Here is a 26,180-nt window from a genome sequence, read left to right on the forward strand (position 1 = left end):
TCGTTCATGGGAAATAATTGCAATCCCCAATCCCTATCATGAACGGGGTTCAGCGGGTTACCCGCACCTGTCGGCGAAGGGTAGACACACGCTGATCCGTATAGTGTAGCGCGCGTGCAGCCCCGGACATCTAAGGGCATCACAGACCTGTTATTGCTCGATCTCGTGTGGCTGAACGCCACTTGTCCCTCTAAGAAGTTGGACGCCGACCGCTGGGGGTCGCGTAACTAGTTAGCATGGAGGAGTCTCGTTCGTTATCGGAATTAACCAGACAAATCGCTCCACCAACTAAGAACGGCCATGCACCACCACCCACAGAATCGAGAAAGAGCTATCAATCTGTCAATCCTTTCCGTGTCCGGGCCTGGTACGGACCTGCTGGGCAGCAGCGTCCGAGGGCCTGGCGCCACCTGACCCCTCCCGCTCGGGGTCAGACCACTGGGGGTCACGAGCTGCCGGGGCCGCTCGGCCTTCGCTCTGCTGGGTAGGGTGAAGGGCCTCCCGCCAGGCGGCAGGCCCTCGAGTCGGACGGTCCTTGCGGGGAGGAAGCTAATTGCTTGAAACAACAGCCGAGGCTGGACAAGCAGTCCATCCCTAAACGGACCGAGAGTGCCCAATCGATCAGAGTACGGCCGGGGCATCCCCTCTGCAGGCTGCCCTGCGCGGGGAGGGGGATGGCGGCTTCACATCCCTGCCTGCTCCCAGGGCGAGCGGGTTCAAAGGGAGGGCCCATCAACAGGGGCCGGGAGGCAGGCGCACAACCGGCCACCCCCAGGGGCCCCACACGGCGGGCGGGCCCGGGCGCTGCCTTCTCCATCTCGGGATCGCCAGACCTCCCGGAGGTCTGACCCAGCAAACCCGGCAGAAAAAGGACCATCGGGAAGGGGCGGAGAGGCAGGAGCGTACCCGGGCCCCTGGGGGCCCCGGCGGGTGGGCCCCGGGTCTGCCTTCCCCCGTCTCGGGATCACCAGACCTCACGGAGCTCTGACCCAGCAAACTCGGAGAAAAAGGACCATCGGGAAGGGGGCTGAGAGGCAGGTGTGTGTACCGGGCCCCTGGGGGCCCCGCTTCGGTCAGGCCCGGGTGCTGCCTTCCCCTGTCTCGGGATCCACGGACCTCATGGGGCTCTGACCCAGAAAACTCGGAGAGAAAGGACCATCGGGAAGGGGCTGAGAGGCAGGAGCGTACCCGGGCCCCTGGGGGCCCCAGCGGGCGGGCCCCGGGTCTGCCTTCCCCCGTCTCGGGATCGCCGGACCTCACGGAGCTCTGACCCAGCAAACTCGGAGAAAAAGGACCATCAGGAAGGGGGCTGAGAGGCAGGTGTGCGTACCCAGGCCCCTGGGGGCCACTGGGAGCCCCGGCGGGCGGGCCCGGGTGCTGCCTTCCCCGTCTCGCGATAGCCGGACCACGCAGAGGTCTGACCCCAGCAAACCGGGCGGAGATAGGACCATCGGGAAGGGGCTGAGAGGCAGGAGCGTACCCGGGCCCCTGGGGGCCCCGGCGGGCGGGCCCCGGGTCTGCCTTCCCCTGTCTCGGGATCACCGGACCTCACGGAGCTCTGACCCAGCAAACTCGGAGAAAAAGGACCATCGGGAAGGGGGCTGAGAGGCAGGTGTGCGTACCCGGGCCCCTGGGGGCCCCGCTTCGGGCGGGCCCGGGTGCTGCCTTCCCCTGATTCAGAATCGCCAAACCTCACTTTGGTCCGACTGACCCTCTCCCTAGTAATCCGGAGGAAAATTACCCCCCTTTCTTGTAATCCGTGCGCACGAGGTGACAGAGGGGACCCTAGGCGCGAATGTACCCGACCTCCTGGAGCCCTCGCTGGGATCCGGGAGGCAAATGGACCCTCATCGAGACTTCCAGGCAAGCTCGGCCATCTGGTCGCACACAATGCTTTCCTATGGGGCGACCAGATGGCCGAGCTTGCCTGGAAGTCTCGAAGGGGGTCCATTTGCCTACCGGATCCCAGCGAGGGCTCCAGGAGGTCGGGTACATTCGTGCCTAGGGTCCCCTCTGTCTGAAGGGACGTGCGCGACCAGATGGCCGAAGGGGCTTGCGCAACCAGATGGCCGAGGGGACAGGCGCGTCCAGATGGCCGAGGGGAAAGGGAAGGGGAAGCCTCCCCGGGCCCTCCGGACCCCGCCCCGGGCACCATGCCGCGTGGCAGGACCCCGGACGGAGCCCGGGGCGGGGAGGCCGCCCTCCCTGGGGGCCCCCAGGGGCCAATGAACCCAGACGAGCCTGGGGAGGCTCCTCGGACGCAACGGAACCCCGCCCCGGGCCTTTGGCAGTGCCGCAGGCCGGGGGACGGGGCCCGGGGCCGGAGACCCCGACCCGGGGCCCGGCCGGGGCCCTGGACCCAGCCGGGGCTCCCGGGCCCGCAGGCGCAGGGGAAGCCTCCCCGGGACCTCCGGACCCCGCCCCGGGCACCCTGCCACGCGGCAGGACCCGGGACGGAGCCCGGGGCGGGGAGGCCGCCCTCCCCGGGGCCCCCAGGGCCAATGAACCCAGACGAGCCTGGGAAGGCTCCCCGGACACAACGGAACCCCGTCCCAGGCCTTTGGCAGTGCCGCAGGCCGGGGGACGGGGCCCGGGGCAGGAGACCCCGACCCGGGGCCCGGCCGGGCCCCTGGACCCAGCCGGAGCTCCCAGGCCCGCAGGCGCAGGGGAAGCCTCCCCGGGACCTCCAGACCCCGCCCCGGGCAACCTGCCACGCGGCAGGACCCCGGACGGAGCCTGGGGCGGGGAGGCCACCCTCCCCCGGGCCCCCAGGGGCCAATGAACCCAGACAGGCCTGGGGAGGCTCCCCGGACACAACGGAACCCCGTCCCAGGCCTTTGGCAGTGCCGCAGGCCGGGGTACGGGGCCCAGGGCCCGGCTGGGCCCCTGGAGCCAGCCGGGGCTCCCAGGCCCGCAGGCGCAGGGGAAGCCTCCCCGGACCATCCGGACCCCTTTTCCCGGGCACCCTGCCACGCGGCAGTCCCCGGGACAGGACAGGGGCAGCATCCGGGCCCGTCCAGCTGCCGGCTGAGGACCGAGAGGGGTCCCAGAGTACCCTGTCCCTAGTAATCCGGAGGAAGGCTACATAGCGGTAGGGCTCCTGCCTGAACCATGGGCTCGGTGGGCTCTCTGCTTCCCGGGGGCTGGGGGACAGCGGCTGGGACTCGGGCACGGGGAGGACCGACGGAGCTCTCGGGGCCGGGCGCCCCGGGGGTAGGACTGCCCGGGACCCGTGGAGCCCGTCCCTGGGCACTTTGCCACGCCGCGGGCCGGAGGAGTGAAGCCTGGGAGGATGTTGCCCGGGCGTAGCCCATCTGGTCCCCGGCAAAGAACCGCCAGCCCCGGAGGGGTCTTCCGGCATACCCTGCCCATACTAATCCGGAGGAAGGCTACCCACCTTTCTTGTAACCCACGCGCTCCGAGTGACGGAGGGGACCCTAGGCCCGGACGCGCCCGGCCTCCTGGAGCCCTGGCTGGGATCCGGGAGGCGAATGGACCCTCATCGGGACTTCCAGGCCGGCCCGGCCATCTGGTCGCCCCATTGGAAAGCATTGCGCGCGACCAGATGGCCGAGGGGAGAGGTGCAACAAGATGGACGGGACTGAAAGGACTCCCATCTGTCCAACCCCGAGCCTTCGCGCTAGGGTTCCTGCCTGCCCACGCAGGGCTCCGTGGCTGCAGGGCTCCGTGGCTGCAGGGCTCCGTGGCTGCAGGGCTCAGGGGCTGCAGGGCTCCAGGGCTGCAGGGCTCCAGGGCTGCAGGGCTCCGGTCCTGCAGGGCTCCAGGACTCCGGGCTGAAGAGCTCCAGGGCTGCAGGGCTTTGGGGCTGCAGGCCTCGGTGGATGCCCGGGGGACCCATGGAGCCCGTCCTGGGCACTTTGCCTCGCCGCGGGCTGGAGGAGGGAGCACCGGACGCCCCGGGGAAGTGTCGTCCGGGCTTGGCCCATCTGGTCCCCGCCTGAGAACCACAATCCCCAGGAGGGGTGTCCCGGCATACCCTGCCCCTACTAATCCGGAGGAAGGCTACCCACCTTTCTTGTAACCCTCGCACTCCGAGTGACGGAGGGGACCCTAGGCGCGGATGCGCCCGGCCTCCTGGAGCCCTGGCTGGGATCCGCGAGGCGAATGGACCCGCATCGGGACTTCCAGGCCGGCCCGGCCATCTGGTCGCCCCATTGGAAAGCATTGCGCGCGACCAGATGGCCGAGGGGAGAGGTGCAACCAGATGGACGGGACTGAAAGGACTCCCATCTGTCCAACCCCGAGCCTTCGCGCTAGGGTTCCCGCCTGCCCACGCAGGGCTCCGTGGCTGCAGGGCTCCGTGGCTGCAGGGCTCCGTGGCTGCAGGGCTCCGTGGCTGCAGGGCTCCGGGGCTGCAGGGCTCCGGGGCTGCAGGGCTCCGGGGCTGCAGGGCTCCGGGGCTCTGGGCCTGCAGGGCTCTGGGCCTGCAGGGCTCTGGGCCTGCAGGGCTCCGGGGCTGCAGGGCTCCGGGCTGAAGGGCTGAAGGGCTCCAGGGCTTTGGGGCTGCAGGCCTCGGTGGACGCCCGGGGGACCCATGGAGCCCGTCCTGGGCACTTTGCCTCGCCGCGGGCTGGAGGAGGGAGCACCGGACGCCCCGGGGAAGTGTCGTCCGGGCTTGGCCCATCTGGTCCCCGCCTGAGAACCACAATCCCCAGGAGGGGTGTCCCGGCATACCCTGCCCCTACTAATCCGGAGGAAGGCTACCCACCTTTCTTGTAACCCTCGCGCTCCGAGTGACGGAGGGGACCCTAGGCGCGGATGCGCCTGGCCTCCTGGAGCCCTGGCTGGGATCCGCGAGGCGAATGGACCCTCATCGGGACTTCCAGGCCGGCCCGGCCATCTGGTCGCCCCATTGGAAAGCATTGCGCGCGACCAGATGGCCGAGGGGAGAGGTGCAACCAGATGGACGGGACTGAAAGGACTCCCATCTGTCCAACCCGAGCCTTCGCGCTAGGGTTCCTGCCTGCCCACGCAGGGCTCCGTGGCTGCAGGGCTCCGTGGCTGCAGGGCTCCGTGGCTGCAGGGCTCCGTGGCTGCAGGGCTCCGGGCCTGCAGGGCTCCGGGCCTGCAGGGCTCCGGGCCTGCAGGGCTCCAGGGCTCTGGGCTGAAGGGCTCCAGGGCTGCAGGGCTTTGGGGCTGCAGGCCTCGGTGGACGCCCGGGGGACCCATGGAGCCTGTCCTGGGCACTTTGCCTCGCCGCGGGCTGGAGGAGGGAGCATCCGACGCCCCGGGGAAGTGTCGTCCGGGCTTGGCCCATCTGGTCCCCGCCTGAGCATACCCTGCCCCTACTAATCCGGAGGAAGGCTACCCACCTTTCTTGTAACCCTCGCGCTCCGAGTGACGGAGGGGACCCTAGGCGCGGACGCGCCCGGCCTCCTGGAGCCCTGGCTGGGATCCGCGAGGCGAATGGACCCTCATCGGGACTTCCAGGCCGGCCCGGCCATCTGGTCGCCCCATTGGAAAGCATTGCGCGCGACTAGATGGCCGAGGGAAAGGTGCGACCAGATGTCCGGGACCGAAAGGACTCCCAGCTGCCCACACCGAGCCATAGCGGTAGGGCTCCTGCCTGCCCTTGCAGGGCTCCGGGGCTCTGCACCAGGGTCCCTTGTCCCGGGCAGATGGACACTTGGCAGGCCGCAGGACGTGGGATCCCAGGCCCTGACCAAACATCAGGAGGCCCGGGGCCGGTCCCTGCTTCTCAACGCAGCCAGGCCGGAGAGATAGGGGAGCCTGCCCAAGCACGAGGGACCCCAGTCCCGGGCACATGGTCCCTCAGGTTGTGCGCTCGTTTTGAACAATTTTTTTTTCAAAATTCCGCGAAGAGGCATTCCGCAAATTCCGCCCAGCCCTAAAGAAAATATGGAATATCTAACCGCGGGGAGCTTCTAAATCCCTATTTCATATGCCATTCTTAGATGTAATCTGTGCAATAGGTGTTTTCTTTAGTGTCAAGTAGGAAGATATGGGAGACATTATAACGGGGCAGGGATATATGTGGCTCTTGGGAACCCAGTGGGCTGATGCATTGTGTGTGTGAGCATTGAGCGGATCAGCGATGCTGCATCTGAACCTGCGTGCATTTTATAAATGAAATTGTATCTTATCAATCGATATGAAATATTTAGTTATACATTGTTAGATTTTATTCTGTATTTATTTTTCTAGTGTTGTATTTTATGGGTGTTTTATGAACTAAACATATTTATGACTGACTTAAGTCATAAATATGTCATAAATAGTCATCTTTGTAACATGTAAGTTCTAAAAAAATATATCAGTCTGTTGCGAGAAACACTTATTTACACTGTTCAGAACATGTGTCCCAATCTGCGAAGAAAAAAGTCGTACTTTGACTTGTCAGATGTCCCATGTCAGATGTGTGTGTTTCAAACAGTCATTTCTTTTTTATTCAATTCCATTCTGGAACCTATACCTTTTTATACTTTCAGTATAAACAGACATGCAACACGGTTCTCTTTTAAAGAAGGCATCTCTCAGCAGAATGCCATATGTCAGATGCAGACATCACTTGTAGGCACATAGAAATGCCATACATGACACTAGGTGTCAAGAGTGTGAGTGCCACACCCACCCAACACGTAGAGCTCACAGAAGATCTCAAGACCGCAGGGCTCCTCACAAGTCCCAGGCGCCAGGGGGCTCCTAGGGGCCACAGGCCCAAGGATGGAGGGGGTCACAGGCTCAAGGATGGAGGGGGTCACAGGCCCAAGGCTGGAGGGGGTCACAGGCCCAAGGCTGGAGGGGGTCACAGGCCCAAGGCTGGAGGGGGTCACAGGCCCAAGGCTGGAGGGGGTCACAGGCCCAAGGCTGGAGGGGGTCACAGGCCCAAGGCTGGAGGGGGTCACAGGCCCAAGGCTGGAGGGGGTCACAGGCCCAAGGATGGAGGGGGTCACTGGCCCAAGGATGGAGGGGGTCACAGGCCCAAGGCTGGAGGGGGTCACAGGCTCAAGGATGGAGGGGGTCACGGGCCCAAGGATGGAGGGTGTCACAGGCCCAAGGCTGGAGGGGGTCACAGGCCCAAGGATGGAGGGGGTCACAGGCTCAAGGATGGAGGGGGACACAGGCTCCCCATCAGAACACTTCGCCTCACCCTCCCCTCTCTCCCCTGCAGCCAACACCCACTGCCACGCCGACCACATCACAGGCACCGGCCTCCTGAAGCGCATGCTGCCCGGCTGCAAGAGCGTCATATCGCAGGACAGCGGGGCCCGCGCGGACGTCCATATACAGGAGGGACACGTCATCAAGTTCGGCAAGTTCGTAAGTGTCCGTGACAACGGAAGGCTTGTCTTTAAAGTCATATGGAGCCTCTTTTTATTCCAAAATGTAAATTCTGCTAATTTGATAATTGAAAACCATTTGTGACATCCCCAAGTAGCACGTGAGTGTTCTGGCACAACTACATTGTACCAAAAATATCACTTCGTGCTGTACACCTCACCTGCGATGTGTGAAGGTAGAGGGTGTTCAATAAGACATTCTGATAACATGAACGAGAAACGCCTTAAGCGCTTCCTCGGTGGCTGAGCGCCCTCGTGTGGGTTCTGATGGAATAACAACTACATTTTTAGTCTCGTGTTAGTGTAAGTTAAGTTACATCCTAAGGCAGAGGTCTTCAAACCCCTCCCCACCCTCCCCCTCCAAGCAATTTTTTTTATGGTCGGGCCCCCCTCCAAAACTTTATGGCAAGGATTAGGGGAGCGGGAGGGACATGGCTGTGTGCAGGGGGCGGGGCTTATGAGATGATTTCAGGAGTTATTTTTCTGTAGCTCATAACCTACACTAAATATGAGACGTATGAAACAGCAAATGCATCAAACAAAAATATGTATTGTCCCAAAAATACTGCTCCCCGTAATTGGGGTGTTCTGAGCCCCTCAAACTCTTGACCCCAATGCAACTACAACTGCTGCATTAATGTCAACCACAGACCTGAGTAGCAGGCTATCTCCTCTGCATCTTTCACCTCTTCCCCACCATGCCTCACCATAATTCAATTCAATTCAATTTAAACTTTATTTCGGCAATAAGCCATAAAAGTCAACAGAAATAAATATAACATACATATATACAATTCATCATATAAATGGGAGAAAATTACATTGAGTTGGCGATAAAATTTTTTTCTTTTGTTTGTAAAAAACCCATAAGTAAGTACCGCAATTAAAAACATAAATAGTAATATATAAATTAATTAAAAACCAGAACAATTGATTACATGGGCTGGAGAGACAATAAGACATAAGAGAAGCACAAAAAGTGGGGAAAAGGGGAAAACAGGGGAAAGCAGAGCCTAAATCCAAGTATTTACAGCTTGTAACTACATTTTTTCCGAATAAAATACACGCTGTATAAAAATCTACTTATTCCAAACACCACTAACTGTGAGGTGTTTGACTTAAGTATACGCTCTGCCTCTTTATAAGATCTAACCCCCATGTAATTACAGACAGGTTTGATCCAACAACCCCTTGGTTTTTTGTATTTCGGGCAGAAAAAGAGTAAATGGGCAGCATCTTCTTTGGCCCCTAGAGAGCAAAGGGTACACAATTCAGGGCCTTTTACCTTCCCCCAACAAGATGTATATGCGTTAATCTGTAAAACACCATACCTAAACTGTAAGTATAATGATTTTGCTAATGGTGGACAGATCTCATCCATAAATTGCTCTAAACTAGGGATATCTTTGAAAAGCAAAAATTCCATGGTCAGTTTGCCAGACGATGAGCTATACAATTGTTCACCGTTGACGTACGACCAAAAGGTATCCTTTACAAGCTTCCTAGAGAACAGTGTCATATTCTGTGGAGCATTCCATAGGTGTGCAAGCCCTAATCTTTCATACCACTTTGAAACAAACTTTACCCATGGTGTATTCAAATAGCCATCAATCTGCGAAAGTTCAACAAAACCACTTTTATAGACACTCAGTTCCGGGGTTACCCATAGTCTGACCCAATACAACAACGGTCTTAAAATTACTTGGTAGTCTATTTTTTTAAGATTAATATCTAAAAATACAGGAACCAAGGGGGTTCTAGTTGGTATCTTTAGTAGGCTACGCACAAAGTAATTTTCCATTTTTCCAAACGTATTATTACAATAGTAGCCCCAGACCTCAGCACCATACAGTGCAGCTGATTGTGCCTTGGCTTTGTATACCTCTAGAGCCGGAGATATATAGCCTTGGAGTAGCTAGCTCCGTGAACTTTTAAAATAGGCATTGAATTTTGTTTGAGGGATATGGAGCTTTTATCTATCTGTCCTTTCCAAGACAAGTTACTGTCCAATAAAATCCCCAAATAAGTAAAACTCTCAACCTGTTCCAGTTTTTTGTTTTCAAGGAACAGATTACTCCTAAGGGATTTTTTGGGGTTTATGGACATGTACTTGGTTTTGCTAGGGTTAATTTCTAACCCCTTCCCCTCACAATATTTTTGAAATGTATCAACCAAGTTTTGTAAGCCTCTCGGCGTTTGGGAGATAAGGATAGTGTCATCGGCAAATAATAATGCCGTAACCGCTTCACCACCTAGTTTTGGGGAATCGTGCACGCAGTTACTTAGATAACTAGGTATATCATTAACATATAGGGAAAAGAGAGTTGGGGCTAGCACGCATCCCTGGCGCACACCACGGTCAACGGGAATAGCCCTGGAGATTTCACCGTTCTTTCCCCATCTGATTTTCGCAAAGTTCCCCGTGTGAAGCCTGATGAGTTCTTTAAGTAATTCCCCTGGGACCGCCATGTTCTTAAGTGTAGACCACAACAATTTACGCGGAACAAGGTCAAAGGCGGCCCTAAGATCCACAAACGCCACATATAGATTACCCTTCCTTAGGTTTATGTACTTCCAGCAGATGCACATAAACCTAAATACTTGATCAATAGTACTAATTTTAGATCTAAAACCAGCTTGATATTTAGTCAGTATTTTAGTCTCTTCAGTCCAATCTAAAAGCCTATTTAAAATATGTCTGGCAAAATTTTTTTGTAAAATGTCAATTAAACTAATTGGGCGGTAATTACTAGGATCATAACGGTCTCCTTTTTTAAAAATTGTTATTATTTCAGCCCCTTTCCAGGAATCAGGAATTGGTGTACCAGCAGCAATCGAGTTACACAGGAAGTTTATATATGGTCCCCACACTTCTACATCATGTTTTAGTAAATCGCCAGGAATTTTGTCAGGACCAGGAGCTTTGCTCATTTTCACGGCCTGCAAGGCCTGGAAGGATTCTTCTAAACTGAAGTGTAAGGGGGCATTACTCGTTCCTAGGTCTATCTCATGATCCTTAAGGGACAAACTGTTCTTTTTAATAGCGTAAAGCTTGGTAAAATGATCACACCATGTATTTTCATCTAGGAAAATATCCTTAGTTGATCTACCCTTCTTATTCCCCTTGGCAATTAAATTCCAGAACGTTCTTTGATCACGTTGCTTAGATGCATTTAAGAGATCCTCCCAGATAGTTTCATCCCAGGATTTTTTTGCTTGGTCCATGGTTTTGTTATATATTAGTCTTCCATTTTTTATGTCTAGACGAGTACCAGATTTTACTGCCTGAATCAGCCTTAATTTAGCTTGGCGGCAGTCTTGGTTATACCATGGATTCACCATCTTGAGAGGAATCCCTTCCCTTTTACTGTCTTGTTTATATGTTTTACTCAATAGTGGAGTTAAAGCATCCAACAATTTATAATGTAAATCAAGAACGCCCTGAGTACCCACTATAGGCAACTGGGGTGTTCCTATAATTTCAGAGAATACATTATAGATCTTTTCCAATATTTTTTCCGACCCCAAAATATGTGGCCATCTTACCGCACGTCTATTGTTAGATATTTGTAGCTCCCCACTGAGTGATGATGGTAACATTTCTTCTTCTTGTCTATTAATAAATGGGAGGGGATCTAACCATAGGTGGAGAGGGAAATGATCACTCTCTGTCCTTTGATCTACCTTAAAATCAGCTATTAATTCCCATACGTTCCGGGATGCCATTATGAAGTCTATGTGTGATCTATATGTTCCCTTAAAATAAGTCGGAGCTGCTGGTCTATCCGAACAGAAACGGCCATTACAAGCCCTTAAGTCGTGCGCCTCAGTCAATTGCAAAATTTGGAAAACAGCTACAGTGTTATAACTGGGCCCACTGATTCTAGAGGTAAAATATCATTAACGGCGTCTTGTTCATCAAATATTTTTTCCATACCTGAAACAGGCTCATATCTACAATTAAAATCCCCGCCAACTAGTACCTTTGCATTATCTCCCAATGTATCTAAAAAGGAATCCAAAATTTCTATCGTTTTAGATTCCTTATGGGATGGGTCTATTGTATATATTTATTAAGTAAATGATTTCTTTCCTTCTGGTAAGAATTTTAATGCCAAGTAGGTCAGGAGGGGAAATGGATAACTGGCTAGCCTCTATTTCTAGAGACACTTTAACCCAAATAACCAAACCCCCTGATGCTCTACCTCTGTTGGATGGTGTTGCATTTAAACAATATGTTTTATAACCCAACCTGTGGGGAATTTCCACCATCCATGTCTCCTGTAAGAGTATGATATCATAATCCTCTATGTATGAGCACCATATCTCGTCCATTAAATTCTTAGCTAACCCAGCTATATTCCAAGATAACATTCTAATACGTGAATCCTCTTTTGTGTTTGATGAGGCTGGGCCTACTGATGTGATTTCATTCCCTGTATTGACCTCTAATATGTCTAAAGGATTTGCCATATTAGCATGATTAGCAACTTCAATATCATCCTTTCCCTCCCTAGACATTATATAATGCTTGTCAGTGGCCCCTGAGCTAGCAGCCTCGCTCGTTGGAGGATAGAAAGATAAAAACTTATTTCCCAGCTTATCTAACACAATAACACCGGGGCAAGTTGGTATTGTAAGGGTTGAATCCAATTGTTCAACATTCACACCTGAACCCCTTATCAAATTGTCTATTCCTGTGTCTGTGATTGATTCATTTGGATGTAAATGTCAATCATTTTGGTCTAGCATACTCAATGCTGAGAATCTATTTTCAGTTGGGATGGTAAAGTTTATATCTCTGCTAATGAGCAAGGGTCTACGAGTGTTGGGTAATAATGGTAATAATGGTACTCTAGACAAATGCCTATAGAAATACCCCAGAGAGTGCACTCCCACATCGAGCTCCCCTATATCCCGGGATGCTGCTCTTAAAAGGACGGTTGCAGCGTGCTGGGGGTATCTAAAATTTATAATTATACAGTCCCCCTTGCATCTTTTTCTTGCGTTACCAATCCAGGAAACTCTTCTAGTAGACAGAATGTCATCAGAAAAAAGTGGGGGAAAACCACAGTTTTTGTGTAGCCAAGCAATTGATTTCCGTTTAAGGGAATCGTGGGATTCCTCCCGATGATTTGATATTGATGAATCTAGGAGTGGGACATTTGAAGGGACTACAACATAAGGTTCACAGTCAGGCGGGAGGTTAATGTGGTTTGGTCTATGGCCAGAAGTAATAGTCCTCTCGTTATTAGATGGAACTACATTTAACTGAGAGGTACAACCAGCCGGATGACGTATCTCCCTGGGTAAAGATTTGAATGGGCTCTTCCCTCTGGTTATGGCTGGTTGAGCCTGGACTGTTGAATGTATTTCTGATTCAAAGATTGTTGCAGTCTTATCTTTCCTCCTATTCTCTAAAAGATCGCCCAACCTAGATACCTCCATAGATAAGAAATCAATTTTTTCCAAAAGGGGTTTGGTCACCAAGTCTAATTTTGATTCAAATAAGCTAGTTACCTCCATGGTTAAAGAATCAATTTTTTCCGTGAGAGGCTTAATTATAAGGTCTAATTTATCCTCGAAAATCTTGGCAATATGACCCAAAAGATTATCATTCCCATCACCCTTGCTAGCTGTGTTATCAGTAACAGTCACAGTATTTCTATGTCTTTGGTCCAGCTTCAACTTTGGGTGAGCATTTCCCCACTTTGATAGGGTTTTCCTGCATTTTCTTACAGGTCTCTTAAGGGGGGAAAGTAATGGCACAGGTTCACTAGGTAACGGTACTTGAGTAGATGCTTCGTGATCCAAGGAAGTGATAGTCAAAGTTTCAGAACGAGAGGTGTCAGTGCTGGTTAAATCCAACATAGTTAGATCACTCCCGATATTAGTATCTATAAGAATGGTATGGTCCGGAGTGGAATCCTTCCCCAGTGATTTTCGTCGGTCATTGTTTATCTTGCTCACCATTTTGACCAGATAGTTGTCCAAAGTGGAATTCTTTGTGGCCATTCTGGGACTCTAGTATAGGAGTAAGAAATCAGTACTATTTAAAAAAATAATAGAACGCCAAAAAGTTAAAAGAAAGAATACCTATCTCATTTCAATCACAAGTTGTTACAGTACTATGATGGGACAGCAACCCTGATTCAGCGAATGTTCAGCTGGATAACGCCTTGATACAACTCACGTCATCATCATCGTAGCACCGAATGATCTCAGAAACCTTGATTTAGGGGGGTGGCCCGTCCCGACCTCTTCCGGCCTCCTAACGGCCACACAACGGCCCGCCCTTTGCCCGGGCTTAGCCCAGCGTCGCCCGCGCACGTCCCGCGACGCGGAGGAAGCCTCTGCCTTTTGAGCGCCTCCGGGCGCGAAGACAAGCGGAAGTGGCCGCTAAGCAGACTGGGAGCTGTAGTCTCCCCCTGTCACGGGCGCGATAGCGTTGGGCGCCGACAGAGGGGACAAACAGCGTGGGCACCCCAGGAGCGGCAGAGCAGCAAACAAATCTCCAGCAGGACCTCCGGTGAGTAGTAGCAAATCAGGCTCTCTGTCCCTTTCAGAAAAAAAGAGCTCCCACATGATGGCTTCCTTTTTTCTGCAAACGTACCCTCGGTACTAATGCTAGAAAGGAAAATAAACGCCCATGCCCTTTTTTTTAAAGGTAGTCTGTCATAATTGTGATGCAGTGAGCCCCTCACACTCCTGGGCCCCAGTCCTACTGTATCAGCTTAATTACTAATAATCAGCAGTGGCCACACACACACCTGGCAGCAATACCTGCTGCACTAATGAATGGCCCTTTTTAAAGGAAAAAAAGGAGAGCTATATTACCACATTTGCTACATAATCCATCCTCTGCTGCATAGTAATGCATATCCAGTTCTTCAGTGCTGTAAACTAGTACTCACAGGCTCTCTATTCTGAAGGACAGAATTATGGTATTTTCGAGAATTCTGATTTATTGTACAGTACAGGAAGATTAATGTGTTCGTGTTGCACACTTATGTTTCTAAGTGAACCTAGTTCTATGTATGTTGCTGTTTATTTTGCTGCACAATGTACTTCTTTGGTGGTCCTCTGCCATGTTTTTTTAATAAGTTAAACGAGGATTTAGCAGCCGTTTGGTCTCCTAAACCTACTTTGGAACAGAATCACCATGGACACCTTGGTGCTGTTGTCATACGGGTGTTTCCGCTCGGTGTACATAAAACCAACCATCTACTTATTGCCGCACAACAAATATTAACTATCGCCTCTGACGCTAAACAATTCCCACCCCCCTTTTACAATTTCTTATTTAACTTCAACTTGACAACTTCCATTAGTAACAGACCCTGTTGCCCTTTCTCTGGACTTCAATGTTTCTTTTCACTGAACCAGACTTTCTGACAGTGGACCAAGCCTGCCTTCCTTTAGTTCCCCCATTTCCCTCTTATTTTCTGTTGTTCTTTTCCCTGTTACCTCTAAACTCGTCCTTAGTTCCCTTCGATGAATGTGATGCCTGAGACTAATACCTCTTTCTGTGACTGCATCTCCTTCCCAGTGCCCAACTTGCTGCTGAAGCCTGTTGTCCCTGTACCAGGGTGGGTTGGTAGGCTCCGTGCTTCCCTAGAGCAATGCGCTGCCACAAATTCAGCGCTGTGACGCAATTACCACTCCCAAATCCCCCACGGTAAAGAGGGCAGTGCCTTCCAATCCAGCCAGTGCCCTGCACGCCCCTCAGCGTGTGGGGTGCATGTAAACTTCATAGGAAATACATTTAAAGTTTACCAATACTGTGTGGATCTGTAATGACCGCCTATCTTAAAAACATGATTCAAGCAGAAAAAAACAGCGTGCACCAGAATCGGCACTCCTGAGATATCCGCAATAAAGGCCTAAGTACCTATGTTTATGCATCTCATTAAGTACAGCCAATTGTTAACTCAATATTCAATGGGTTTTGAAGCAATTATTTGGGTACTTTTGCTGTTAGAGGATGTCCGTTAAATACATTCTTGAGCCATCCTCACATACGTCAGGAATTGAAATGGACAAAAATAAAAACGACATACATTTCTTTTGTTTTCAGCAATTCGTCAAGAAACATCATTTACAATGCCAATAGATCTAACTCTCACAAATATGAAACCTATTGCATTGCAAATGATTGTGAGTTTTTTAGCAGCCTCTTTGACCCTGCCAATATAGGCACTGCCCCCTGCCCCCACGGGTCTCTTGTCACAGTTCTCACTTTCACTTTAAGGGCTGGAATTAAAGGAAGACAGCCTGGGAATACTGCAAGTAAACCTTGCCGCACTTCCAGGCCATCTTCATTTACATGTACTTTCAGAACCATTTGCGCCGCCCTGGGAACCCATCTACGGACCCCAGGGGTTGCGTCCCCCACTTTGAAGACCTCTGTCCTAAGAGCAACAGGCTTTCCTTAACTCTTATGTGACCCCCCTCCTGTTTTGCTTAGTAATCCAAGAAGTAAACAGTTTTATGGCCGTGCTATGTTGATTTTAGTTTTACATGGTCACTTTGGATTCATTCATATTGTGCCCTCTGCGCCATCTGAAGCGGTGTATTGTAAATCAGACAGCTCTACTCTAGCAAACGCTGCATTCTGATTGGCCCCTACTCGTTTGCTATCTACCGAGTTGAGTACCTGAGACAAGACTCCTTGCAGTATTAACCCACATATAACAAGGCTTTCTCCCTCTTACATAGCCTGGGAAGATCAGAGTTTTACTAAAGAACTAGAACGCTCACCTAGCTCACAGAATGTGCCTGCACTGACCGCCATACTGCTGCAAGGTAGCTTTGAAGTCCTCCATCCCTCAAGGCTCATTCTCTTCAGCCTGCCACATGTATGGCTTTAAATATCTCTTATTCTAGCAACACTGTGGTCATGAGTGCCTAACTTTTATCATGAATATAGCATTACATATAGCATGTTATTGGCACACTCCGGTAAAGCTACAGTAGAAGACCTCTGTGGTGAAGCTAGACTAGAGTCCTAGGGATTCACCTGGCAGACCGCTGTCCCACTCAGAATTCCAGACTTTTTTTCTTACATGAATGAGGAAGATATTTGAGAATTTATATCTAATATTAGATTTCTGGAGCTCTCACCATAATTTCCACGTGAAAATTAAATTCCTCCTTTTATTCATTTATTTGAGTCTCCTTTTACTCAGCATGTCAGATAGATAAGAAACATATTTGAGAATTTATAGAAACAGTGCCATCATATTAGCTTTTGGACCACTAACCATCATTTCCATAAGAAAATCAGGCGCGGAAACCATTTTCTCTTCCACGTGGTCACTCACATCCCAGCAGAGGATCAGCATTTCACCCCGGGTGAAATCACCTCAGAACTCATCACAATTCCTACAAGTAGTGTTTCACTGCCCATAAGTGATGTTCACTGTGATGCAATCTGTTCTCGCCCTTCCTTCCCGCTTCTCCTTGTGATCCCCAATACCAGGCATTCATTACAATGATTATCAATCGGGCAACATTGGCTGAGCCTTGTCTCAAAAACAATCCAACCGCTATCTTTCTGTGGTCTTTCACCCACGTACTAGTTAGGAAAGAGAACACCATTCAAGAAACAACTTATGAACTTCACCCCACATTTTTACAGTCTGAATTTCAATAGCACTGTCATGAGGGAGGGGGTTGCCTGACCCCACATGAATCCATCCATCCCAGTCAGGAATGATTTGGGAGCGCCTTCCCCATGAGTGACATTGCTTAAATATTAGCTCTGTGGCCGAGACACTTTCACATAATAATATGTTGTGCATAGGAGATTTCAAAGCCACCACCACTTTTTTGCAGCCCTTATCTGATGGAGTTAACTCCAAACGCAAGGTACCAGCAGGTGATGAGGCTAAGCAAATGATCAATTTAAGAGGATCATCGCGTTATTATTTTCAAGCCCAGTCTTCCCACAATATTATGAACTTTAGTTTAATTAATTTAAAGACCCGGCACATTCATGGCCTGCCACTTAAATGCCGATTTTGTGTGCTTTTGTATTTTGGTCTGGAGGAATATAGGCCACTCATACGAGGGTTGGGCCATTACACCTCCCATTATAAGGGCAAATGTTTGAACAATTCAAGTGTGTCGTCCGACAAATATTGTAGGGTTCCTTCTGAAAACGTCAGTACTGTATGAGTTCCAATATGTAGGAGGGCAAATAACACTAATGGGTTCCTTTGAGCTTGATTTCTGTTTCATACTTTATTCCCTCATTTTTCGTCTTTTCTATTGTATGTGAGACCAAGTCGAAATGAGTTTTAAGGTTAGCCAACATTTGTTTTTATGATTTTGTGGTAAATACAAAACTGAAATTGAGTGCAAGGTACACATGATGTATAACGCAGAGTAGAGAAAAGGAAAGAACCCAAGTGAATTCAAAGAAAGTGGAAAGAGATTTTTTTGAAATATATAGCATTCGAAACCTTCAATTGAAGGGGTCCAAGTAGTAATAGATAAGTAAACTAGCACTTGCAGGAGCTGTGATTTTCCATAAGGGTAGTTAATATTTCCTTTATATCTGAAACCAAGGAGGTCATGTTTCGAATCAGTCTGTGTATCTCTGTTACTGAATGAAAGTAATCCGTAATAGGAATTCTGTAAGAGATGCATGAAATCCCAAAATAAGAGGATGAAAGGTTAAAAAGATAGAAATGATTCCAAAAACATGACCTTACCACAAAACCCCCTGAAATGTGTGCTTTAAAACGGGGATACGTCTTGGCACAACCCTCTTCAACCTTTTTTGGGCAGACCTGACAGAGCAACTGCAACCCTGTAACTTCCACGATCTGAAATTAGGCAGCAAGGCCATATTAAGCTTTCTCTATGCAGACGACGTGGTGCTGGTCAGCTGCACCCGGGTGGGGCTACAACGGCTGCTGGACAACACGAATGACTACTCTCTTGCCAATGGCCTGACAATCAAACTCGGTGAAACAAAAACCATGGTTTACAATAATAAGATAAATGAAACACAGGCAAGGTTTTGGGGTGACACCAGACTCAATAGCACAGAGGAATACAAATACTTTGGGGTCATCCTTGATAAGAAAGGCGCTCTCGCAGCCCTCACAGAGGCGATTCAAAGGAAAGGATTGGCCCTAACTGTAGCACTTAAAAAGCTGAACAAAAACTTGCCGGCCCTTCCCTAAAGCCCCTCCTCGAAGTAGTGCGAGCAAAACTTCTGCCGACAATCTCCTACGGAAGCAAATCTCTAAGAGGCCGGGACGCGAGTACCGCAGATGCCTCAAAGGTGTGTGCCTCACAGAATCCTCTTCTCACTGCCAAGTTGCACCTCACCTGCACAGGTGAGGCTGGAATTTGGTTTGATGACACAGGCGCTAGCCAGGCGCAGAGCATGTTTAATATGCTGGAACACGATCTGTAAAGCAGAACCAAATACTTTGAATGTTATGGAAAGAGTTACAGGATCATGACACGTTGCCAGCAAGAGCTTACCTGCAAGAATCCCTCAACCTCAGAGGCCTCACACAACTCTGGGATATACCGATCGGTCTCCTGGCATTTAAGCGGCTGGTTTAGAACACACTTGGAATTCAATCTCTTAGTTATGACCAGCCCACTCTATCAAACAGAGCGCAGAGAAGCCCACTCTATCAAACAGAGCGCAGAGAAGCCCACTCTATCAAACAGAGCGCAGAGAAGCCCACTCTATCAAACAGAGCGCAGAGAAGCCCACTCTATCAAACAGAGCGTAGAGAAGCCCGCTCTATCAAACCGAGCGCAGAGAAGCCCGCTCTATCAAACCGAGCGCAGAGAAGCCCGCTCTATCAAACCGAGCGCAGAGAAGCCCGCTCTATCAAACCGAGCGCAGAGAAGCCCGCTCTATCAAACCGAGCACAGACAAGACCGACTCACTCTATCAAACCGAGCAAAGAGAAGCCCACTCTATCAAACAGAGCGCAGAGAAGCCCGCTCTATCAAACCGAGCGCAGAGAAGCCCGCTCTATCAAACAGAGCGCAGAGAAGCCCGCTCTATCAAACAGAGCGCAGAGAAGCCCGCTCTATCAAACAGAGCGCAGAGAAGCCCGCTCTATCAAACAGAGCGCAGAGAAGCCCGCTCTATCAAACAGAGCGCAGAGAAGCCCGCTCTATCAAACAGAGCGCAGAGAAGCCCGCTCTATCAAACCGAGCGCAGAGAAGCCCGCTCTATCAAACCGAGCGCAGAGAAGCCCACTCTATCAAACCGAGCACAGACAAGACCGACTCACTCTATCAAACCGAGCACAGAGAAGCCCACTCTATCAAACAGAGCGCAGAGAAGCCCACTCTATCAAACAGAGCGCAGAGAAGCCCGCTCTATCAAACAGAGCGCAGAGAAGCCCGCTCTATCAAACCGAGCGCAGAGAAGCCCGCTCTATCAAACCGAGCGCAGAGAAGCCCGCTCTATCAAACCGAGCGCAGAGAAGCCCGCTCTATCAAACAGAGCGCAGAGAAGCCCGCTCTATCAAACCGAGCGCAGAGAAGCCCACTCTATCAAACCGAGCGCAGAGAAGCCCACTCTATCAAACCGAGCGCAGAGAAGCCCACTCTATCAAACCGAGCGCAGAGAAGCCCACTCTATCAAACCGAGCGCAGAGAAGCCCGCTCTATCAAACCGAGCGCAGAGAAGCCCGCTCTATCAAACCGAGCGCAGAGAAGCCCGCTCTATCAAACCGAGCGCAGAGAAGCCCGCTCTATCAAACCGAGCGCAGAGAAGCCCGCTCTATCAAACCGAGCGCAGAGAAGCCCGCTCTATCAAACAGAGCGCAGAGAAGCCCGCTCTATCAAACAGAGCGCAGAGAAGCCCACTCTATCAAACTGAGCACAGAGAAGCCCACTCTATCAAACCGAGCACAGAGAAGCCCACTCTATCAAACAGAGCGCAGAGAAGCCCGCTCTATCAAACAGAGCGCAGAGAAGCCCGCTCTATCAAACCGAGCGCAGAGAAGCCCCCTCTATCAAACCGAGCGCAGAGAAGCCCGCTCTATCAAACCGAGCACAGACAAGACCGACTCACTCTATCAAACCGAGCACAGAGAAGCCCGCTCTATCAAACAGAGCGCAGAGAAGCCCGCTCTATCAAACAGAGCGCAGAGAAGCCCGCTCTATCAAACAGAGCGCAGAGAAGCCCGCTCTATCAAACAGAGCGCAGAGAAGCCCGCTCTATCAAACAGAGCGCAGAGAAGCCCGCTCTATCAAACCGAGCGCAGAGAAGCCCACTCTATCAAACCGAGCACAGACAAGACCGACTCACTCTATCAAACCGAGCACAGAGAAGCCCGCTCTATCAAACAGAGCGCAGAGAAGCCCGCTCTATCAAACAGAGCGCAGAGAAGCCCGCTCTATCAAACAGAGCGCAGAGAAGCCCGCTCTATCAAACAGAGCGCAGAGAAGCCCGCTCTATCAAACAGAGCGCAGAGAAGCCCGCTCTATCAAACCGAGCGCAGAGAAGCCCACTCTATCAAACCGAGCACAGACAAGACCGACTCACTCTATCAAACCGAGCACAGAGAAGCCCGCTCTATCAAACAGAGCGCAGAGAAGCCCGCTCTATCAAACAGAGCGCAGAGAAGCCCGCTCTATCAAACAGAGCGCAGAGAAGCCCGCTCTATCAAACAGAGCGCAGAGAAGCCCACTCTATCAAACAGAGCGCAGAGAAGCCCGCTCTATCAAACCGAGCGCAGAGAAGCCCACTCTATCAAACCGAGCACAGACAAGACCGACTCACTCTATCAAACCGAGCACAGAGAAGCCCACTCTATCAAACAGAGCGCAGAGAAGCTCACTCTATCAAATCGAGCGCAGAGAAGCCCGCTCTATCAAACAGAGCGCAGAGAAACCCGCTCTATCAAACAGAGCGCAGATAAGCTCACTCTATCAAATAGAGCACATGGGTGAATGAGACTCGATCACTATAACATTTTTGCTCCTCAGAAATAATTTGCAACTGGGTGCCCAGCCTTCATCAAGCTGCAGTTCTTAATATATCATCTGGGGCTGTTACCCATAAAAGGCCACCCAGCACCCTGGTAGCGTGGAAATCTCCCCGATGCCTGCCGCCTCTGTGGGATCGGAGAGGGAGACCTGCTACGTCTAGTCTGCTCTTGTAAAAGGGCGCGGGATGAAAGGAGTCCGCTACCGACAAGGGCCTTCCAACAAAGGGGAATTCTTTCGAGAAGGCAGGCGGTCTTGGCTTGCTTTGACCCAGGGGACCCTCAGCTAAACGGTTGCTTTGTCACATTTCTGATGAAGGTTGAGAAAAGAATGACCCACAATATATACAGGAGCTTTCCCCTAGAAGGCTGTCAGGGCTGCAGAAGAATCAAACACACACTAGGCCCTCCTGTGAAAGGCTGCAGAGTTGGGCCTGAGTCAGTCACATCCTAGACTGGTGCTTTTAAGAGGGTGTGAGGGCTGGTGAAGAGTCAGTCACATATCAGACCAGTGCATCCCTTAGCTCAAACCATCTTTGTCTGAAATCCCTCCTTGTCTTTTCAATCCGCACAGAAAATAAAACAAATGGAGAATTAAAGTGTTTTACTTGTTCCCTCTCAATCCTTCCTTCTCCAGGCTCTGGAGACGCGCGCCACACCTGGACACACGGACGGCTGCCTCACCTATGTGCTGCAGGACCATAGCATGGCCTTCACCGGCGATGCGCTGCTGATCCGGGGCTGTGGGCGCACAGACTTCCAGCAAGGTCGGTTCAAGGTGCTACAGCTTCTGATCATTGTAGTGTTGAGTCGCGTCACAGAAATATTCCATGGCACTCAGTGGAAAGCCAGCCTGAATGGTTATGCGCCACATATCAGGTGTACCTCTGAAAACAAAAGCAACTGCATGTGCAAGGACACTAGAGCTGGGACAACAGCAGTTACATTTGAGAGTGAGAAGGGACTCTCCTAGGAGTGACTGTCGGGGCTGGAGAAAGGGGACAAGGATGGGGTGAAGAGGGGCGCTGAAGGGAGATTCCACAAGGGTCTTTACACGTTAGGCTGAGGCAGCTGTCAGCTTATGTTCTCCTTTCCAACAGCGCCAGGAATCTACAGTTTCATTGCACTTTATAGATACCCTAAACTCAGTGCTTAATTTAAGCCAGTGGTTTCCAGTGCTCAGTGCCAGCACTTAATTGTCAGCACCGGCACTTATGACTGTCTGCCACATGGTGGCACTGTTTGTGTAAATTAGAGATGAACACCCAACAGTTGTCTATTAATTCAATAAGCATTAAAAGTGACTATTACCTGCCGCTTAATCCATTCTTACAGCTTTGGGGCCTGGAATAGTCATGATTAGTAGTTCTGTTGGTACTGTCATTGGCAGAGCTGACAGGGGCAATGAGTGATGTAAGCTGCAGTCGGGCCTGGCACTTATTTTTTTATGCAAATTAAGCTCTACCTAAATTTAAAGAAAAGGAAGAGCAACAAAGGGGGAAGAGGGTCATGGGGAAGAGAAAGAACACCAGTGGTATAAGGAGGGGCACTAAGGGTGCCACTGATGAGAAATCCTGATAGGCTTCTCTGCTTCTTTGCAGGGTGCCCACGAACTCTGTATCAGTCTGTCCACAGCAAAATCTTCACCCTGCCGGACCACTGTCTGCTGTACCCAGCGCACGATTACACTGGTGAGTACGGTAAACCACGTCACGGTGTTATATATTATGTCAAAAGTATTTTGTTGTTCACGCAACCCCTGTAGGGTCTCTCACCTCCTCCCTTTTGCAAAGTTATCACCTTGGAGTGACAAGGTGTGATGAGGAGGCACCCATGCTTATCTAGAAAGTTTGTACATTTGTGTTTCTGCCTCCTAGTTAGCCCTTTGGGCTCATCCAGCAGCCTAGGCTCCCATTGGTTGTGCTTGTGGGAGTTGAATGTAGGTGGTAAGTCACACAGTGTAAGCCTGCTGGTTGCCAAGGAGCACACGCTGCGGCAGTATGAGGAGCATCTGAGCAGGTCAGAACACATTTTTCTCCATTGCAGGATTAGTTGGCTGCCCCTAGCAGGAAGCAGTTTAGTTAACACAAAGGGCACTGTATGTAAAGATTGCATTTAATTCCCCTTCATGCTTCAGTGTCTAAGTTTTCTTAGTTGGTGAAATAAGTCATTTTGTGCCTCTCAATCGATGCAAAATTGTGGTCCTACTTCGATGTTGGTTGAATATGCGGGTTTTTATTTTCAAAATCTGCTCCCGGTAGCAAAGGACCCGTTCCAGGATTGCACCTGATTGTAAATACCAGTGACAGAGACAGTTATTTTGGAGTTTCTAATCTGGAATGTACTTCTCAGTCGCTTCAAGCACATAGAAGTGGCGCAGTGACGCCACCCGCAAGCTTCGCCTGTACATAGAGGTTGGTTAAGGTCCGCAGCAGAGCAGGCGCCACAGGTCCATGGACGATGCAAGCAGGCACACAGCATGTGCAGTAGAACTAGGAGCAAGCAGTGCCGCCCGCAGACCCAGACTCTGATGTGTTGTTGTTTGCCTCAGATAATTGGAAATGTGGATGTACCTAAGATGTTACTTTCGGGTACTTCGAGGCACTTGGGGCACTCTCAGTGGCAGGTGTAATTGAGGGGCGATCGAGAGTAGGGATTACAGATTCTAAGGCTGCAGAGCATGCCTCCTCGAAGGGGAACAGGACAGCCAAGAGCATGGGAGATGTTCTGAGTAGTGGAGAGGACATTTCCTGGTACGCGTTCTCATTCTCCTCTCTCTTCTAGCCCTTCTATCATTCTCAACCTCCTACATCGCACCCAAGATATGGAACGACCTCAACACATCAGAGCCTCCTCCTCACTGCTTGAGTTCCGCAAGAAGCTGAAGACCTGTCTCTTCGTATAAGCAACTTGGGCCACACACCTCCATATACAAATCAACATAACATAACACAGAGCACACTGAATAGAACAATAGATTCCTGAGTCCTAGGAATTGGCTGTTTTCAAAAGGAGCCATTCCTGGTCGATCCTGTAGCTGACGTCGGCCCGAAATAAACAGTGCAGGTTGAAATGAAGCCGAGGCATAGGCCTGTGTGGCACCTGACACTCATAGCGCCCTCACCCAAGCTCACGCGTGAAGCCGTAGGTGCCGCAGTGCCTAATACACGACACTGGATGATCGGCAGGTATGGGGGCATGTTTGAGTAGTGGTTGAGGCCACTCTCCACCTCCTTGTCAGGAGTATGAAGTGCGAAGTAAATTCTACAATACGATATAATGCAAGACCTCCTTCCTCATCCCCTCCACTACCAGTAGGTCTTTCTCAAAGGTCTGTGCTCTGGTGTCTCACAGTTCTCCTCTCTCTCCCTCAGGCCAGAGCGTGACCTCGGTTAAGGAGGAGAAGCAGCTGAATCCTCGACTCACGAAGACTCTGGAGGAGTTTGTGAAAATCATGAACGGGCTGAACCTGCCGAAGCCAGCACAGATAGGTAAGGGCCTCCAAGGGCCATATGGTAGGGATGGGGACCGGTTTTATTTTTATTTAAGACCAGTTGGTCATTCTCATCCTCCCCCAAATACACCCTAAATAAGCATCCTGTATTGTTTTTTACTTCATTTTTTAATTCTTAGATGAATTTGATTCCTTCCTCCTCAGATATTGCTGTGCCAGCCAACCTGAAATGTGGCATCCAGGACTCTTGATGCAAGGTGCCCGGGGCAGTCGATGGACTCCTCTGACAGCTGGTTATGAGCGACGGTACCTCACCGAAAATTCTTTGGTTCAAGGGAACGGTTGCAGATATGATATCCAAATGTATTCCGTTTTATCTCCAAATCCTACTCTGCAGACGTCTTACATCAGGGAAGAAATCATATTTTTGTATTTAATAGATTTAATAAATAACATTTCTTTATCAGTTGATTGAAAAGTGTATCTTTCGGGTGTTACAAAAAATACGCAACCTGCCCCTAGTCTGGCATGCTGTAGCGTATTACCTTTAAGGCTGCAAATATGGAACTATGGGTCCAGGACTAAGGAACATCAAAGAATTTTAAAGAGGCAGTTTTTATTGTAGGATGCCCCTGTAGCTGCAGTAATATGCACATATTTGTTGGTCAAGTTCTGAAGCCAGGATACCAACCTCTGGACCACATTACAGAGTCTCAGACGTCTCCACCCAACTGCATGAACTCGCCAGTAATGCCTCCTGGGTGGACCCTGGCTCGTCTATGGCCTCGCGCCTCTTTGACTCCAGCCCCTTGCTCCGTCGGGGGTTAGTAGCCCATTCATTTGCAGTTTGCCATCTAGGTACATGACTGTATCTTCTGTTTCTTACTTTGTTGATATGCTGTTGATTGTTTGTTTGTATCTCAGAGTAAAAATAAAAAGACCAGGTCCTGAGGTCCAAAGCCAGAACTTTCTTGACCACATGTTTGCCGCTCAGCGTATGATTTCTGTTTTCGAATTAGACACCCTTGAAAGGGACAAATCCTAACTTTTTGTCCAGAGCCATGGTGTTTCTGGCTGATTGTGATTTGAACTGGGGCGACATCACGCCCCAACAAAGTGCACAGCTGAATTGCGCCTTTGTGACAGTCATGTCATTGTTCCTTCTTTAACCAAGTAATCCTATTAATCCAAGGTTTTCATTTACTTATTTCAACTTTTTCCATGGTAAATACATCCACAGGTGGAAAGGAATGCCAATTTTCTGTTTTCTTATGTTCCAGGTGGGCCATCCGAACCTCTTCCAAAAACACGAATGAAGCAAATTCATCTAAGACAGTATTTTATTTATATAAAAACACAATGCATTTCGGGCCGAAGTTGCCCTTCATCAGGGGTCACTGTAATAACAAGCAAAGCAACAACCAT

General features: G+C 50.6%; 1 protein-coding gene across 1 annotated transcript in view; it reads left to right on the plus strand.

Moving 5' to 3' along the window:
• The window catches only part of ETHE1 (ETHE1 persulfide dioxygenase), a 90,386-nt gene extending 64,668 nt beyond the window's left edge, over nucleotides 1-25,718 (plus strand). Inside the window, exons 3-7 of the mRNA XM_085615663.1 lie at nucleotides 7,154-7,302; nucleotides 21,939-22,068; nucleotides 22,903-22,992; nucleotides 24,676-24,792; nucleotides 24,960-25,718. Of these exons, the coding sequence (XP_085471789.1) occupies nucleotides 7,154-7,302; nucleotides 21,939-22,068; nucleotides 22,903-22,992; nucleotides 24,676-24,792; nucleotides 24,960-25,006 (533 nt within the window). The 3' untranslated portion in view covers nucleotides 25,007-25,718. The remainder of the gene's footprint in view (nucleotides 1-7,153; nucleotides 7,303-21,938; nucleotides 22,069-22,902; nucleotides 22,993-24,675; nucleotides 24,793-24,959) is intronic.
• Nucleotides 25,719-26,180: the final 462 nt, after the last annotated feature.

Source organism: Triturus cristatus, chromosome 7, assembly GCF_964204655.1.
Source record: "Triturus cristatus chromosome 7, aTriCri1.1, whole genome shotgun sequence".
In the NCBI taxonomy this organism is placed as follows: domain Eukaryota; kingdom Metazoa; phylum Chordata; class Amphibia; order Caudata; family Salamandridae; genus Triturus; species Triturus cristatus.